This window comes from Physcomitrium patens, chromosome 7 (genome assembly GCF_059467195.1).
Source record: "Physcomitrium patens ecotype Gransden chromosome 7, ASM5946719v1, whole genome shotgun sequence".
Classification (NCBI taxonomy): domain Eukaryota; kingdom Viridiplantae; phylum Streptophyta; class Bryopsida; order Funariales; family Funariaceae; genus Physcomitrium; species Physcomitrium patens.
In genome coordinates, this window is record NC_143416.1 from 13,775,654 (window position 1) to 13,789,847 (window position 14,194).

A 14,194-nucleotide genomic window follows, 5' to 3' on the forward strand; every position below is an offset into this window, starting at 1 on the left:
GTTCAATCCATGTTCAAGTTCATGCCAGAAAGCTCTTTCCAACGAAAGCAAAAAAGGAGCATTCATTCAAAGGAAGTGTGGAGCAGTAAACCCTGCATTCGGTGCAACAACTGCAAGTCTCTCATCCTAAACCCTTGACTCCACAAACCAACGAATTGCTACCTCAACTGGCCAACAAACTGGGTTAGTTAAGAAGCAAAGGAACCCCAACTCCCTGCACCAAAAAAATTAAAAAATTAAAAAAAAAACATGGGCAACAGCATTTACTATTATTTGGAATTTTTTTCTATTAATATATTATCTGACTTTATTATTAAATTTTCAGTTTGAATATTTTGTGATTAAAGATATTGAAATTCAGTATGTTGCCTTACTCAAATATTTATGGATTTTTATTATTATTTTCTTTTTATGATTAACAACATTGTCTTTGATATTTTGAAAAAATATAATTGTGAATTGGCAACATGACATTAAAATCTAATGTATGTTTGTATGTGTGTGTATGTATGTATGTATCATCATTCTATTTTTAATTTCAGTGGGTCTATATATAGACGTGTCTAAATTCAGAATAAATATAAATACAGTTTATCAAAAAATAAAATGATAAAAATTAAAAACAGCAGCCTTCATAACATTATATTTCTGTCTAATAAAAACATTTTGTGTGAATCTAAATTAATTTCATACATAAGTTTATGCAGTCTCATTATGGTTTGTAAACTAGAACTTGTTATGTAAAATAGTTGGAAATGTAATAATATGCAAAAACCAAGGAACATTAACAAAAACAAATAAATGTTTATGTAAGAACAATTATTACAAAATACAGGATAAGATAATTTGCATATATGTATATATATATATATATATATATATATAATAAAAAATCTTTAAATCTGTGAAGACAGAGAAGACATGTCCTATTGCATGACTTAAAAAATATGTTAATGAATAAAATATTGTCTAACAGAAAAATAATTGAATGAAAAATAGAAATAGAAAAAAACTAAAAACAATTAATTTTCTAAAATAAAAAGGATTTTTATAAAATTTCTTAAACATTTAAAAATAGTAATATAGACCCTTAAAAAAATCCTTCAAATATTGCAAAAGTTAATACAAAAAATAATGATAATAATCAAACGTAACAATTGTTTTTGAAGGTCATTGTTGGTGTCCTTGAAGTTTGTTACGAAAAAAATCTGAGGTATCCATGGAAAAAGTCCATATCGAAGTAAAAGTGGTAAAAAAAATGGTACACAAAATAAATATTATTAGCATGAAAATAATTACCAAGCGTTAAGCCACAGATGGAAGCTTGAGCCGCCCCGGGCCGGGCCAAACCGGTAAGCCGGTAGGTTGACCCGGCCCTGGCACAGGACCGAAAGGGCACGGTAGAGGCAGACGACGTGCGCAGTGATTGCTTGTCTGTGTGTGTATTTGGGGGGTTGAAGTATTGCAATTGCAACAAGGCCGTGGCGATGGCGCTACGCAGCGTAGCTCGCAATCTCCTGCGACAGGGAGCAGTCGCACAGCACTTATCAAAGCATCCAGGTAGAAAGACCTATGTAGCTGACAATCATCACGTAGAATGGGATTTCAAAGGGCAACGTCAGATTGTTCCCGTAGGTCACCGAGTGCCGATTGTGGCTGTGGACGCATTTGTCGCGCCCAATGTGGTTCTCGCGGGCGCAGTGGACGTGCAGGATCGAGCCACAGTGTGGTATGGTTCGGTGCTGCGGGGTGATTTGAACCGCATCGTTGTGGGGTTTTCGTCGAGCGTCGGGGACAAGTGTGTACTTCACGCCGTGAGCACGGCGCCCACGGGGCTGTCTGCGGAGACTCTGATCGGTAAGTACTGCACCATTGGGTCGTTTAGTACACTGAGGTCCTGTACCGTGGAGGATGAAGCCGTTGTAGGGCAGAGGTGCGTGCTGCTGGAAGGGTCGCTGGTGGAGATGAATTCCATGCTGGGGTCGGGGTCGTTGTTGCCGCCTGGAAGGAGAGTTCCGGCCGGTGAGCTATGGGCTGGAAACCCGGCGAGATTCGTTAGGATGCTTACGAATGATGAGATTATGTCGATTCCTAAGCTGGCGGATGGGTTGCGCGAGCTTGCACAGGAACATGCGCAGGAGTTCTTGCCCTATGGTACTGCGTATTTAGAGGTTGAGAAGCTGCGGGAGAAGCACCTATTATCAATGTGAAGGACGAATGTCTAAAAGGTATACGCTATGTCTTAGCGATATGCGAGTTTTTTCGATGATTCAGAGCTGCGGTTTGTGAACGTAGACTTGAGCACTTGACATCATCTAGAGTTATATGTAGATTGGATCCAGTTCAGATGAATTCTCCCAACATGGAGCTGCTGGCGTTCGTCGAAGCGTCTCGCTACTCTGACTGCAGTGGACTTTGAACTCTGCAATTAGGGATGGGAGAGCTTAGTACACTAAGAGCTTAGTACACTAAGTGCAAGTGCAGGGAATGGAACATCTGAATAAAAGCTGCAAATGGCCCTCAAAGCATGATTCCTAGGGTATAATTAAATTGCAAAAGCTGTAACTGTTGATCCCGTGGGGATTATTCAACACACCTACATCGTGCAAGTTGTGCTCATATCTGGAGTGAATCAATTTCGAGTGAGCTGTGATTTCAATTTTCTGAAGAAACTCTTGGGCATTGCGTTGCTTTTTCAGCCTTTCAGCTACGTTCAGAACATGTGCTTAAATTTGTGGGTGCTTTAGGTGAACGAACACGGTGTCGGCACTGACAATCATCCATCCTGAGCTGATTCTGAACCCGATCAACCACGGAGCAACGTTTCCATCACTTCGTAAGGGCAAATCACCAAGGTCTTGTCTCTACAACCATGTCCTCCAGGGCTCTTTCTGATCCTGAAGCAGCACACCATTTGCTTTTCTTACATAATTGATTTTGATTCTAAATTTAGTGCGACTGTGCCAGCATGTACTTATACCATATCTATCGCAGTAAGTTCAGTTAGCTCCTATATAAGCTTGCAATATTCTTCAACGTTCAACCGTCGTGGTGAAGGGGTGCTTCAGGATTCCTGAGTGAAATTCCCCGAGCTTACGGGCAGAGATGCCATCCCGGAAGGGAAGACCCGTTCGACGAAGCCTGTCCAGCGGCGCAGAAAAGTTGGACATCGAGCCCTCGAGGCAGGCTCGCAGCGGCAGCTTGCTACAGCACAGTAATGCAGCCCAACCCTGCAGTAGCAGTGTGTTAACCGAATGGGGATTACTCTCGCCATGATCTCTTTTTTAGTAACAAACTTTACATGGACGAGGTCTGACTTAACTATGAGTCTGGGTTATTTGAGTCACATGTACAATTTTACTATTTGGAACAAAATCATGCAACAGCAGCACCTCTTAGAACCACAGCAATTCTTGCTTGCGAAAGAAACCTGCGACAGACTTCACAAGTCACCAATCAACTTTCCTGAAAATCAGTGAATGCATTTTATGCAAACCGCGAGGCATGGATTTTATCGTGGATTAGGTCGAGGTTCTCGTCCCAGAATACGAGATCGGCCATAATTCGCCCTCCTTGACAGAGAATGTTCGTGGAGGCGATGCCGAAAACGTCAGTACGTGGCGCGTGCGTGAATATCGAGGGAAACCAACTGCCGAAGGAAACCAAATCAATCCATCGATGTGCTGGAGTTCCGGCAACGGGTGCAGAGCAACAAATCAGATCGGGAGGACGGATCGGGTCCCTTCGCCCTTTTCTGGAAGTCACGAATTAGGGTTTACTGCAGGTTTTAAGTATTTGTGAGTGGGGCAAAACTCAAAATGCAATAAGTTAGAATTCGGAAAAATACTGAATTATTTATTTTGCAATTGCAGTAGGAAGCTTGATTTAGACCTCAGCTTGTAGTGTTTATACACTTAGAACAATTTTTTATATTTTTTTAAATAGCAATTTCTGTAAATTTTAAAGATGATTGTTAATTTTAGGGGAATTTTTTGTGCTTAAATTGATTTCCGATTTTTAATAATTACGTGATTATATTAAATGTTCAATTAACAATGTGTTTCAAATATTCATGGTGTGCTAATATAGCCTGTTTTGTTTATATTTTATTGCGTGTTTCCTTAAACACACTCATTGCAATACTTTAAGTACAAATTTTGATTTTAAAAGTTTGAATTTGTTTATGTTTTCTACAAACATGTATATGCAGAAATATATTAGAACACATTATTTGGTCTATATAATATATACACATTAATACAGCCTTCTATTATAATAAAAAGTTAATGATGTAAATAATTATTTTAAGCTATTTTTTACTTATTTTTGGTTAAATACCAAAAAGAAATGCTTGAATTGACAATAAACACATAAAAACTGAATATCATATTTAATAATTTATATCTGGAAATTATATATATATATATATATATATACACATACTTGAACATGATTATTCTTTTATACATATATAGATGACTAAATCAAAATTACATAACTAATATTTTTACTAGTATAATTAAATATAATATATATATATATATATATATATATATATATATATATATCTATTAAAAGACATCAAAATACTTCTTTAAAATAAATAGCAAGAAGTTAGAAACAAGTCAATTAAATTACAATGTAATTAAAAGAATACATAACATGTTTTAGAACTATAACTAATACAATTATTATTTGAAACCTTTTAATTTTTTTTCTCTCTCTCTCTCTCTCTCTCTCTCTATATATATATATATATATATATACACACACTTAGCTAATTAATTATTATTTTTTGGATTTTTGAGCATCAACAAATTAAAAACTATGTAGTATCTTAGAATATAAAACATTTTATACTAATAATTGTGAAAACTTTGTTTTTGTACCCCAAACAATTTGTACATTCTCTATTTGGAAGACGATTCTTACTATTCAGTAAATTAAAAATAATAACACACATCACCAAAAGGAAAGTGAATCCATGACACAAACTATACACTAACATAGAATGCATAACTTAGTAAAGCAATCTCCATCAAACCTTGAATGGAAAATGGTCAACAAAAGCTCCCACACTATCTCTAGAATTGACAACCAACAATAAAACGAGTCATACATACCCATCAGTTCCGACGGACGAAGCTCAGCGACGTGAAGTATCGTCCATCGTCGGAATGGGATCGTCCGATGTCGGCGGACAAAGAGGGGGAGCGGTGTCCATGGAGTGTACCAGCGAAAGGAGAGGGAGGGAAGAAACTGTGGCCACATCGTCGTTTGAATGGCCAACGGTCCTGCTTCGCTGGGGTGCGCGCTGCTTCTCTTGTGGTGCCGTTTGAATGTGGTGGCCAGAAGCCGATCAATCGCAGGATCACCACCGAAGAAGATCCTCACGCCAGGTGGGTCTTATTCATTCTTTTGCTCACTCCTGCAGCCAACCGCCTCTTCAATCATTTGTACAATAATGTGGCATCGTGGGGGGGGGGAGTTTGAGTTTTTGTTTTTTTTCACCGTCTCCTGAATCAGAGAGTCGTTTAGAAATCCCGGAAGTTTGAAGCATACCTGTTGCACTGTGCCCTGGAGATCGGGTGCTCAAATGCCGCTCTGAGGGAGGTAACCGGTTGCTTCGGTTGCGGAAATTTAAAGTGCAGTTCAGGATGTTGAGTGATTCTGAATGATTTTGTTTGGTAATTAGAGATTTTGAACTGTTTTGCTGCTCTTGCGTTTAGGTGGTAGTGTATTGACTTGTTCGTGCAACGCTTCGTAGGTGTTGTAGTCGTACTAGTCGTTGGGTTGTGCGAGGATCTGGGTTTATGAGGATCGATCGCTTGCATTGGAGAACGAATGTGGGTTCTCTGTTGTGGGTTACAAATGCTGAGAGCTTGAATGTGTATGGAACAGTGTGAAGTTGGTGACTCCCGACAACGATTGAAGCATTGTAGTGGACTTGCCGGAATCAGGTGCTGGCTGTGAGGTTCGTGAGAGTGGCGGTCTACTTAGGTATTTTGATCAGCATTGGTGGAAGTTTAGTTCATCATTTCTTTCCTGTTGTTGTCTCCTCTCCAAATGATATGCTCTAGAGGGTTCTGACTGAAGGGTTGGTCGAATAGCAGCTATCGCCCTGGATTCTAGATCTTGAGGTAGCGATCGGTGGAAGGTAAACATCAGGGACGATGAAGGGGAAAACCGGAGGATCACGGGGGCGAGAGCCGCCCCAATTTGAGAGGGACCCCTTCGGCCTCGGTTTGAGGCAGAAGATCGTCCCCATTGTTGAGACCCCGACGAAACGTAGGGGTCGCAACAATGGTGAAAACGTAGCTTTCGATGGCACAGCCAACGTGGAGACGCCCCAGACCAAGCCTTCATGGGCATCGAAAGGGTCTAGAACTCCTGTCAAAGATACCGTTGTTCTCAGCCCTGCTCTGGTCGCCAAGGGTCCCAAACCATCTCCTGCTCGAAATGTTTTTCCTTCGAACGAACACCCCGAAGCAAATGCACAGATCGCCACAGGTGCTGGACCAGAGCAAGAAAATGGTTCAAAGAGAAAGCTCAGTTGGGAAGCTCACACAGGGCCAAGTGAGGGCGTCGCAAATCCTTCTTCAGTGGACCCATCAGATTCTGGAGTAAAGGTCAGAGAGTCCCAGTGCAATTTTCGAGTTCAAAGTGTAACACACAAGTAGCTTTTTACGTTGCTTAGAATACTACGAACCTACCAGTAGAACTCATTTCCTCAAAAGCCGTTGTGTACGCCCGGTTCCCTCTCACTCTTTGTGGTTGACCGACTTCTTGTAGGTAATCGTAAGAATGCGCCCCCTCAATAAAAAGGAGGCTGCTGAAGAGGCCACAAATATAGTGCAAAAATTATCTGGTGACTCCCTGTCGCTCGGTGACCAGCAATTCACATTCGATTCTGTGGCAGGTGAAACTGAGTCTCAGGTTAGTCCTCTTGCTCTAAAATGTCATATTGCCTGAATGCAACCATGGAGTGCGATAACGTGCTCACTGAAATTCTCACGTTCACTGAGACCAACCTTTGGAGACAAACCTTTGGAAGTTGATGGTTTGATGCCATTGTAATGTCACTCTCAGGAAGCTGTTTTTGAAATGGTGGGTCGACCCATGGTGGAGAACTGCTTGGCTGGATTCAACAGTTCCATCTTTGCCTACGGCCAGGTACCGTGCTCAGCATGTTGTCACAACGTGGTCGTGTCTTGCCAAGTCTAAGTTGGTGATTGTTGACAGCCGCCGCCACCGAGTACGATCATTTGCAGAGTTATCCGTCCTTGGTTTGATGCGAGAACACTCACTCTCTCTTTTGTGTCATGCGAAACAGACAGGAAGCGGTAAAACGCATACCATGTGGGGTATCCTGCCTACTTCAGGGACGGATGCAAGTGTAACAGAGGAGCGTGGTATCACACCACGTGTGTTCGAACAGCTGTTTTCCCGCATCCAGCAGGTACATCGGCAGTGCAAGCATTACGTGTTTGTGATGCTTAGCTCACACAATGCGTGCAACGGAGCATGTTGAAGGCAATCTGGGTGTTGTTTGGGACAGTGAGGGTAGTGAACGTAGCCCAGTGGTACTCCGGCTTACAAGCGTTTCCGTTTCGATGCAGGAAGAGCGGAACAATGTGGAGAAGCAGCTGCGATATCAATGCCGCTGCTCGTTCCTTGAGGTAGTGGAGGTGGCGTGAAATTTGATGGCAGTAATGACTGTGCGGAGGAATGGGATGGGGGTGACAGAAGGAATGCATGTGTGCTGACGGATTACGGGGACTGTGGTGTGGCAGATATACAACGAACAAATTACAGATCTACTGGAGCCGACCCAAAAGAATCTCCTGGTTCGCTGTTGAACCAAGTGTTTGATGTGTTTGGTGAAGTTGGAATGTGGGATGGCATGCGTGCATGACGTTGGTCCGGAACTGATTACAGGGTGTGTGAACAGATCAGGGAAGACACGAAGACCGGTGTTTACGTGGAGGGGTTGACGGAAGAGTATGTGTCGAACATGGATGACGTGATAAGCCTTCTCGTTCGGGTATGTGGCGAAGTTTGCAGTAGAGGTTTGCGTTGTGGTGTGGGTTGGTGACACGGCTTAGGTGTTCCTCGTGCAAAGCCTGGGAGTGGCATGTATTGGAGGGAAAGCAGAATGATTGCGTGGGTGAATGTGGAGCGTAAGGGGATGAGATCGAGTGGGAATGTGGTGTGTTTTGAATGCAGGGCTCCGCGAATAGAAGAGTCGGGTCAACAGCGATGAACAACGAGAGTTCGCGGTCGCACAGCGTGTTTACTTTTGTGATCGAGTCTCGATCCAAGGTACTGAATTAGCAATGTTGATGCCGACGTGAACGTGGTGGAGTTTCCGTGGGTGTGGAAGGTGCTCGGATTTGCCTAGTGCTTGCGAAGTGATTGAAGTGAATGGGGTGTTGTGAGTTGAGGAATGTCCAAGTTAGGCATTGAGCTTCCTTGAAGCGTTCGAGAGTGATGATGAGGAGTGTTTGGGGTGTGGGCAGAGTGTTGCGGAGGGTGTGAGCAGTGTGAGAACAAGCAGAATGAACTTGGTAGATTTGGCGGGCTCGGAAAGACAAAAGCAGACAGGGGCTGCCGGAGATCGTTTGAAAGAGGCTGGCAACATCAACAAGTCGTTGTCTCAACTTGGGTGAGTGACATCCGGAACCCGAGGAGTTGATCCCCAGGCGTCCAAGGAGCCGCGTCTGGTTGGTGTTGTTGCAATGTGGTAAGTAGGAACGTGAGGTGACGGGCGGCACTGGTTGAGGGCGAAATGGGAACGGTGGAAGGTGGCATGACGTGGGGGTTGCAGTGGAGAGGAAGTGGCAGTATTGTGACGAAAGCGTGTTGTTTTGGTGGTGTGGGCAGGAACGTGATCAACATCTTGGCGGAAGTAGCACAAAGTGGGAAACATCGTCATATCCCGTACCGGAGTTCGAGGCTGACGTTCCTTCTTCAAGAATCACTGGGCGGCAATGCGAAGCTTGCGATGATATGTGCCATCTCTCCAGCCAGCAGGTAGGAGGGATCGTTTGTGCAGTTTGGGTACGTGATGTGGTTGATAAGTGAAGTGAAAGTTCTAACAAAGAGGTTGTGGATTGGTGGTACAGTTGTCGGACTGAGACGCTGAGTACACTGAGATTTGCTCAGAGAGCGAAAGCTATACAGAACAAAGCAGTAGTGAACGAAGAACTTGGTAACGATGTGAATCTGTTGCGTGAACAGATCCGTCAACTGAAGGTAGGGTTGAAGCAGAATGTGCATGCTTCAGAGTAAGGGTTGGAGGTTGATGCGTGTCAGTGAGTAGTGGAAACGGTGGGGGACGAGGGTTTCATGTGAAGCAGTTTGTGTGTGTGTTGCATTTGAGGGTGTAATGAATGGTTCTGGGTATGATGCTGCAGGATGAGCTCATGAGGATGAAGTCCGGCGGCAATCAGACTGAAGGTACTGCTGGAGGACTGTCCAGTGGATGGAATGCCCGTCGCAGCTACAACCTTCTGAGACTGAGCTTGGGTCAGCCCATGACTATCGCTCCGATTGAAATGAAAGAAATTGACGAGGATCTTGAACAGGAAATGGACGAAGATGAGTTCTTTGATGCTAATGCAGGTGACAAGTTACTTGCCTCTGATGTGGATGTGGAGACTAAGGAGCTTTTGACGAAGGCTGAACTCAACACTGGGAAGTTCCCAGATCCGAATGAGAAGTCGCAGGCAGCCGATGGATCCGTTGTAGGTGACGGGAATGGTCCCGAACTTGCTGCTCAGCGAGAACTTCCTGAGCTTACCCTTAGTCTCGTTGCGCCTACCATGAGTGTTTCCCCTCGGGTGAAGGAGGGGAAGAAAGAAGAGTTTGGTGTGGACATCTCTTTTGGATTGCCGAAATCCCCTCTAGGACTGCGTAGCAGCAAGGCGTTCTCATCTTCCACGGGTCAGCTGGCTGCTAGTCTTACTCGTGGCGTTGAAATTCTTGAGAATCAGCGTCGACAGTCTAGAAGGTATAATATGAAAACTTGGTATGGGTTAGTAGAGATTTACTGTATAATTAGAAGCTTCGAGACCATCCAAATGTTAGCATATCAAGGGACAAGGGTTTTGCTTGGTTTGGATTCAAGTTTTAACGAAAGCCAGGTGATTTAGGACGTAAGAAGTACTAACGGTGAATATCACAGGTTTTCGGGAGCGCGGTTTTCTTTTCAAAATGGTGAATCTCCAAGTTCACCGAAGTGTGAATCACCTGTGCTTGCAAGAGTTAACAGTATCGGCATCAATCCCTTATCTCAAGGCACTAGAGATGTCGTATTTGCTTCTGAGAAAGAAAATACCTTCATTACAACTAATGGAATAAAACTAGGGTCCCCTTCTCCAGGGGAACTTTCTCCATTACCTGAAATTACTCAGGAGGACTGGAAGCTTGTGCCCTCTACTCCACCTGCTCAAATGAACAATGCCCAGGTAATATTTTTCTTCTGTTGGCAAATTGAAATCACTGAAAGCTGTTGTCGGTTGCCAGAGCTCTTTAAATGACTTCAGAATTCTGAGGATAGTTTGGATAACGTCTCGATTGGTTAGTGTGCACTGTAGAAATGTCAGCTCAAATGTCTGACCACGAACATTAGTAATTGTCTAGTTGAATTTTGACTGCTTATGCAATGAAAATCGTACAAAGTTTCTAAGATCTTGTTGACGATGTAATAATGTCACGTGAAATGTGGTTGTATTTTTGTATGTAGGACGTGAGCGCGCTTTTGGCAGGGGCTCTAAGAAGAGAAAAGATTGCCGAGGAGACCATTGCGCAACAAGCTGCGGATTTGGAGCAACTCACTCGCCTGGTACAATACTATGTTTTTGACATTTTTGTGAATGATCGTACAATTGTCTCTATGCTCAAATTTTGGAACCTTCTGATTCTTTTTGTCAGGAACTCAAGTTTACGTGTCAACTGATCCTCAAAGTTGTTTTCTACTGAAAAAGAAGCTGTTAAAAACTGTCACTGGTTCTCGTACCTCACGTTTCTTGACATTAGAACAATGATGTGCAGTTCGTATACAAAAAAATGATCTGTCTCATAATCGAGTGTGGGATTCGCAGGTGCGACAATACAAGCAGGAGAGGGAGTATAATGCTGTCATACAGCAAAGCCGAGAAGAGAAGATTGTTCGGATGGAGTCCTTAATGGATGGTATTCTGCCTTCAAAAGATTACTGCACTGATGAGTTGGCAGCATTGCAGCTTGAGAACAAGGTGCGAGGCATCTACAGTTACCATTTGCTTTTGAAAGCATTCAGGAACTGATGTGAACCAGAAGTTAATCGCTGATTTATATTATGTTAGTACACCTTCTCCTTCACAAGTCCTAGTCACTCGTGTCACTAAGAGAATCGCATGGGTTTTACTTTTTGAAACTTCCAGATGTTACAAGAGAAGTTTATCCACCATCCGGAGCTGGCTGAAGCTAAAGCTGAACAAGAACTGCTCCGTCATGAGCTTAATCGATACAAGGCTTTATGTGATCTTGAAGCGAGTGAAAAACTTCAACAAGAGATCGTGCAGCTACGTAACCAGGTCCTACTCTACTTGGAAAATGGAACCCCTGGCTCTATGAAGCAACGGCGCCTGTCTCTCACCCCGACTAAGGGAATCCAACCTTCTTATAGCCCGATCAAGCTCATGTCGTTAACAGCCGTACCAGAAGCAATGCCTTCATGTGAGTCTGCGTCCTCTTCCAGGCAACTTGATGATGAGCCTCCAGCGTCAACCACAGAGGGACGTGCTGCCGAATTCTTGGAGCAAGAGCGCGCGGAATGGGACGAGAGAGAAAAAGAATTAGTTGCGATGGTTCAAGGACTGAGGGAAGAATGTGACCATTATATGATGTTGGCAGAAAAAAGGCGCAAGGAGCTCGAGGGCGAAAAGAGGTGAGTTTTCATTTGCTATACCTTTCAGCTAGAACAGATTCGTGGTTTATACTCCATATTCAAATGAGCAATGATTTGGGGGTGATTAAGACATGCTATTTATGGAGAATGTTCTCTAGCGCTTGTTTCCGACGTTCATTTTCGTCAACAAACAGCCAGGGATGCATTTGGTGTTGTCCGTGGTGGATGCTATATGCCTGAATAACGCCAAAGCCGCCTTTTCTGTTGAACTTTGCTGCTTGACTTTGCTTAGTATGTGTTCAATTCCCCTGTCCAGGTGTACACAGGAGATGCATGAAGCGCTTCAGATGGCTATGACAGGCCATGCTCGTATATTGGATCAGTACGCTGAGTTACAGGAGAAACACATTCTTCTTTTATCTAATATGCGTGAAATCCGCCATGGTGTAATCGAATACAAGAAAGAAGCAAAGAATTCTGGTATGAACTGCGTTGAGGATCACTGGTTCGATGTCCAAGCTACTCAGATTACATACTTCAAAGTTGAGCAGGAGCGCTTCAAAGAGCAAATTAGACAACTGCAATCTCAGCTTGATGATACTGCCGATGCTGTACAAGCTGCTGGGGAGCTTGTGGTACGATTAAAAGAGTCCGAACGAGCCGCTACCTTGGCCAAGGTGAGTGGTTCAGAAATGTTGACTGTCTTAGTCTACAGTAACGGCCCCATATATGTTGGACTACGTACCGTTCATTTTTGTATTCTAGAGAATTCGTCCATCTTACCTTTTCGGTAGGCAACTTCTGATTTTTGGTAATGTAGTTGTTCTTGAAAATATCCTAATTATTTGATGATTTTGTGTTTCTCTTAACATTGCAGCACACGGCAGCAGTAGCAGAGGAAGAAGCAGATGAGTTGCGTCGGGAGTTGAAAAAGTCCAACAGGAGGCACTTCAAGGAGATTGCATCCCTGCAGCAGCGATTACACCAGTCCTCATCAAGAGATTTAGCTCATTTGGGAGACGATGGTGACAACGTCCAAGCTGAGACCGCTATTATACCTCATGTCATGAAACAGGATCCTGGAGTTTCTGAAAGCTTGAGTGGTGACACGACTATCTCAGAGTTTAGTGATGATGGTACTTGTGTTTATGAAAACTGGGATGTTGGCGCTACGAATCATCGAAGCGACGCGCATGATAGTGCATTTGAAGACCATGACCATGATATCGTGAGGGAGAGCGTAAGGTTTAGCAGAGATCAATATCAGAACCTGAAAAATCTAGAAATAAATTTTGAAGATGACGATGGATTTTTTTGCGAGCAATGTGGTCAACAAACTACAAACTCAATGCGAGTTTGCGACTCCTGTATCTGATCGGATTCGACAATCGACAGCTTATAGATCTGATTATTGCCTTCTATCAAAACTCTATCAAAGCAGCTTTTCAAGGGAGAACAAGAACAGCTCCAATTTCTCAGTAATCTACCTGTTTTATCCTGCCATCACGAACAGGTGACTGAGGTCATTGGTGAGGAATCCATTGAATCACATTTTTCCAGGTTAGTGAATTGTTTGTTACCTTGGTGTCTTGATTAGTGAAGCCATGCGACTGAGAACTCCAACATCCCACCTGCGAAAACCGTGTCGCCAAAACCTGCTTATTGACACAGGAAAACTTGACACAATTTGTACAACAAGCTAAACTTTGGTTTCTCACTTGTAGTGAGGGTAATAATATAGTTTTCCAAACGACTGCGAGAATCGTAGGGGAGGGCGAATGCTGCGGCATCTATTTGCCATTTTGTAGCTGTAACTTCTCAGCATGTCTGATGGTTTACCTTAGAAGAAAGTGAATTAGGGTCTCGACACAGACCTGGATCAGCATTCCAGCTGATCAAGTTAAGTTTTGTGTCCTAATCTGTTCTTTTAAATTCTAGAGTTCGATTGTTCTGGTTTTGTCACATTGAGTAAACTTTCCTTAGTTCCTCTTGTGGCAGTTATTGTGGTTTTCATCAGAGGGGTAGAGAGAATTGCTGACCGAAAGCGCCCGTGTAAAGTAAATTTCATTAGTGGAGAGTAGAAATAGCTGACTTTGTTAATATGAGGTCGAATTTAAGATCTTTGTCTCTCTAATTTATTCAGCACTAGCGATTGTACTGGATACCAAATTTGCATAACATCTCCCTATAATGTCTTGTGACATTCTTTTTTCTGTTTTCAGCGACAGTTGCTAGATGAGTAAATGTTAGATCGTTCATCACACTCTTTGTTGACATGTTGATGTTCAAGATCACGTATAG

At 43.1% G+C, this 14,194-nt stretch overlaps 2 protein-coding genes and 1 non-coding gene across 14 annotated transcripts; all 3 read left to right on the top strand.

Annotated features, from left to right (window-relative positions):
• Positions 1-1,406: 1,406 nt before the first annotated feature.
• Positions 1,407-4,056, top strand: LOC112284516 (gamma carbonic anhydrase-like 2, mitochondrial). 3 transcript variants are annotated; one of them, XR_016504229.1, is made up of 3 exons: positions 1,407-2,228; positions 2,748-2,855; positions 3,058-4,056. XR_016504229.1 is itself a non-coding variant. In XM_024524386.3 (2 exons), the coding sequence occupies exon 1, from the start codon at positions 1,488-1,490 to the stop codon at positions 2,208-2,210; it is 723 nt and encodes a 240-aa protein (XP_024380154.1). In that variant the 5' UTR covers positions 1,407-1,487; the 3' UTR covers positions 2,211-2,228; positions 2,748-4,056. The 3 variants fall into 3 exon arrangements, 1 of the variants encoding a protein (XP_024380154.1); XR_016504228.1 differs by having other exon boundaries at positions 3,069-4,056; XM_024524386.3 differs by having other exon boundaries at positions 2,748-4,056.
• On the top strand, positions 3,045-3,277 carry LOC149988569 (RNase MRP). Its single transcript, XR_016504334.1, has one exon.
• A 1,190-nt stretch (positions 4,057-5,246) lies between the features above and the next one.
• On the top strand, positions 5,247-14,055 carry LOC112284182 (kinesin-like protein KIN-12A). 10 transcript variants are annotated; one of them, XM_090252053.1, is made up of 20 exons: positions 5,247-5,399; positions 5,902-6,000; positions 6,114-6,629; positions 6,793-6,936; positions 7,090-7,173; positions 7,334-7,459; positions 7,620-7,679; positions 7,794-7,847; positions 7,952-8,044; positions 8,227-8,322; positions 8,520-8,665; positions 8,884-9,033; positions 9,126-9,255; positions 9,417-10,012; positions 10,187-10,469; positions 10,748-10,846; positions 11,106-11,258; positions 11,427-11,932; positions 12,210-12,570; positions 12,771-14,055. In XM_090252053.1, the coding sequence occupies exons 3-20, from the start codon at positions 6,174-6,176 to the stop codon at positions 13,266-13,268; spliced, it is 4,035 nt and encodes a 1,344-aa protein (XP_090108179.1). In that variant the 5' UTR covers positions 5,247-5,399; positions 5,902-6,000; positions 6,114-6,173; the 3' UTR covers positions 13,269-14,055. The 10 variants fall into 10 exon arrangements, with proteins under 10 accessions (XP_090108179.1, XP_090108183.1, XP_090108185.1 ...); XM_090252057.1 differs by having other exon boundaries at positions 5,902-5,974; XM_090252059.1 differs by having other exon boundaries at positions 5,902-5,960.
• The last annotated feature ends 139 nt before the right edge of the window (positions 14,056-14,194 follow it).

What these genes read in the sequence shown, in the direction of transcription:
- LOC112284182 (XM_090252053.1), top strand. Translation starts at nt 6,174, where the DNA reads ATGAAGGGGAAAACCGGAGGATCACGGGGGCGAGAGCCGCCCCAATTT. An exon ending in CAGCGTCGACAGTCTAGAAG is followed by an intron (nt 10,013 to 10,186) that starts GTATAATATGAA and finishes TGAATATCACAG; the next exon opens with GTTTTCGGGAGCGCGGTTTT. An exon ending in CTCAAATGAACAATGCCCAG is followed by an intron (nt 10,470 to 10,747) that starts GTAATATTTTTC and finishes TTTTGTATGTAG; the next exon opens with GACGTGAGCGCGCTTTTGGC.
- LOC112284516 (XM_024524386.3), top strand. Translation starts at nt 1,488, where the DNA reads ATGGCGCTACGCAGCGTAGCTCGCAATCTCCTGCGACAGGGAGCAGTC.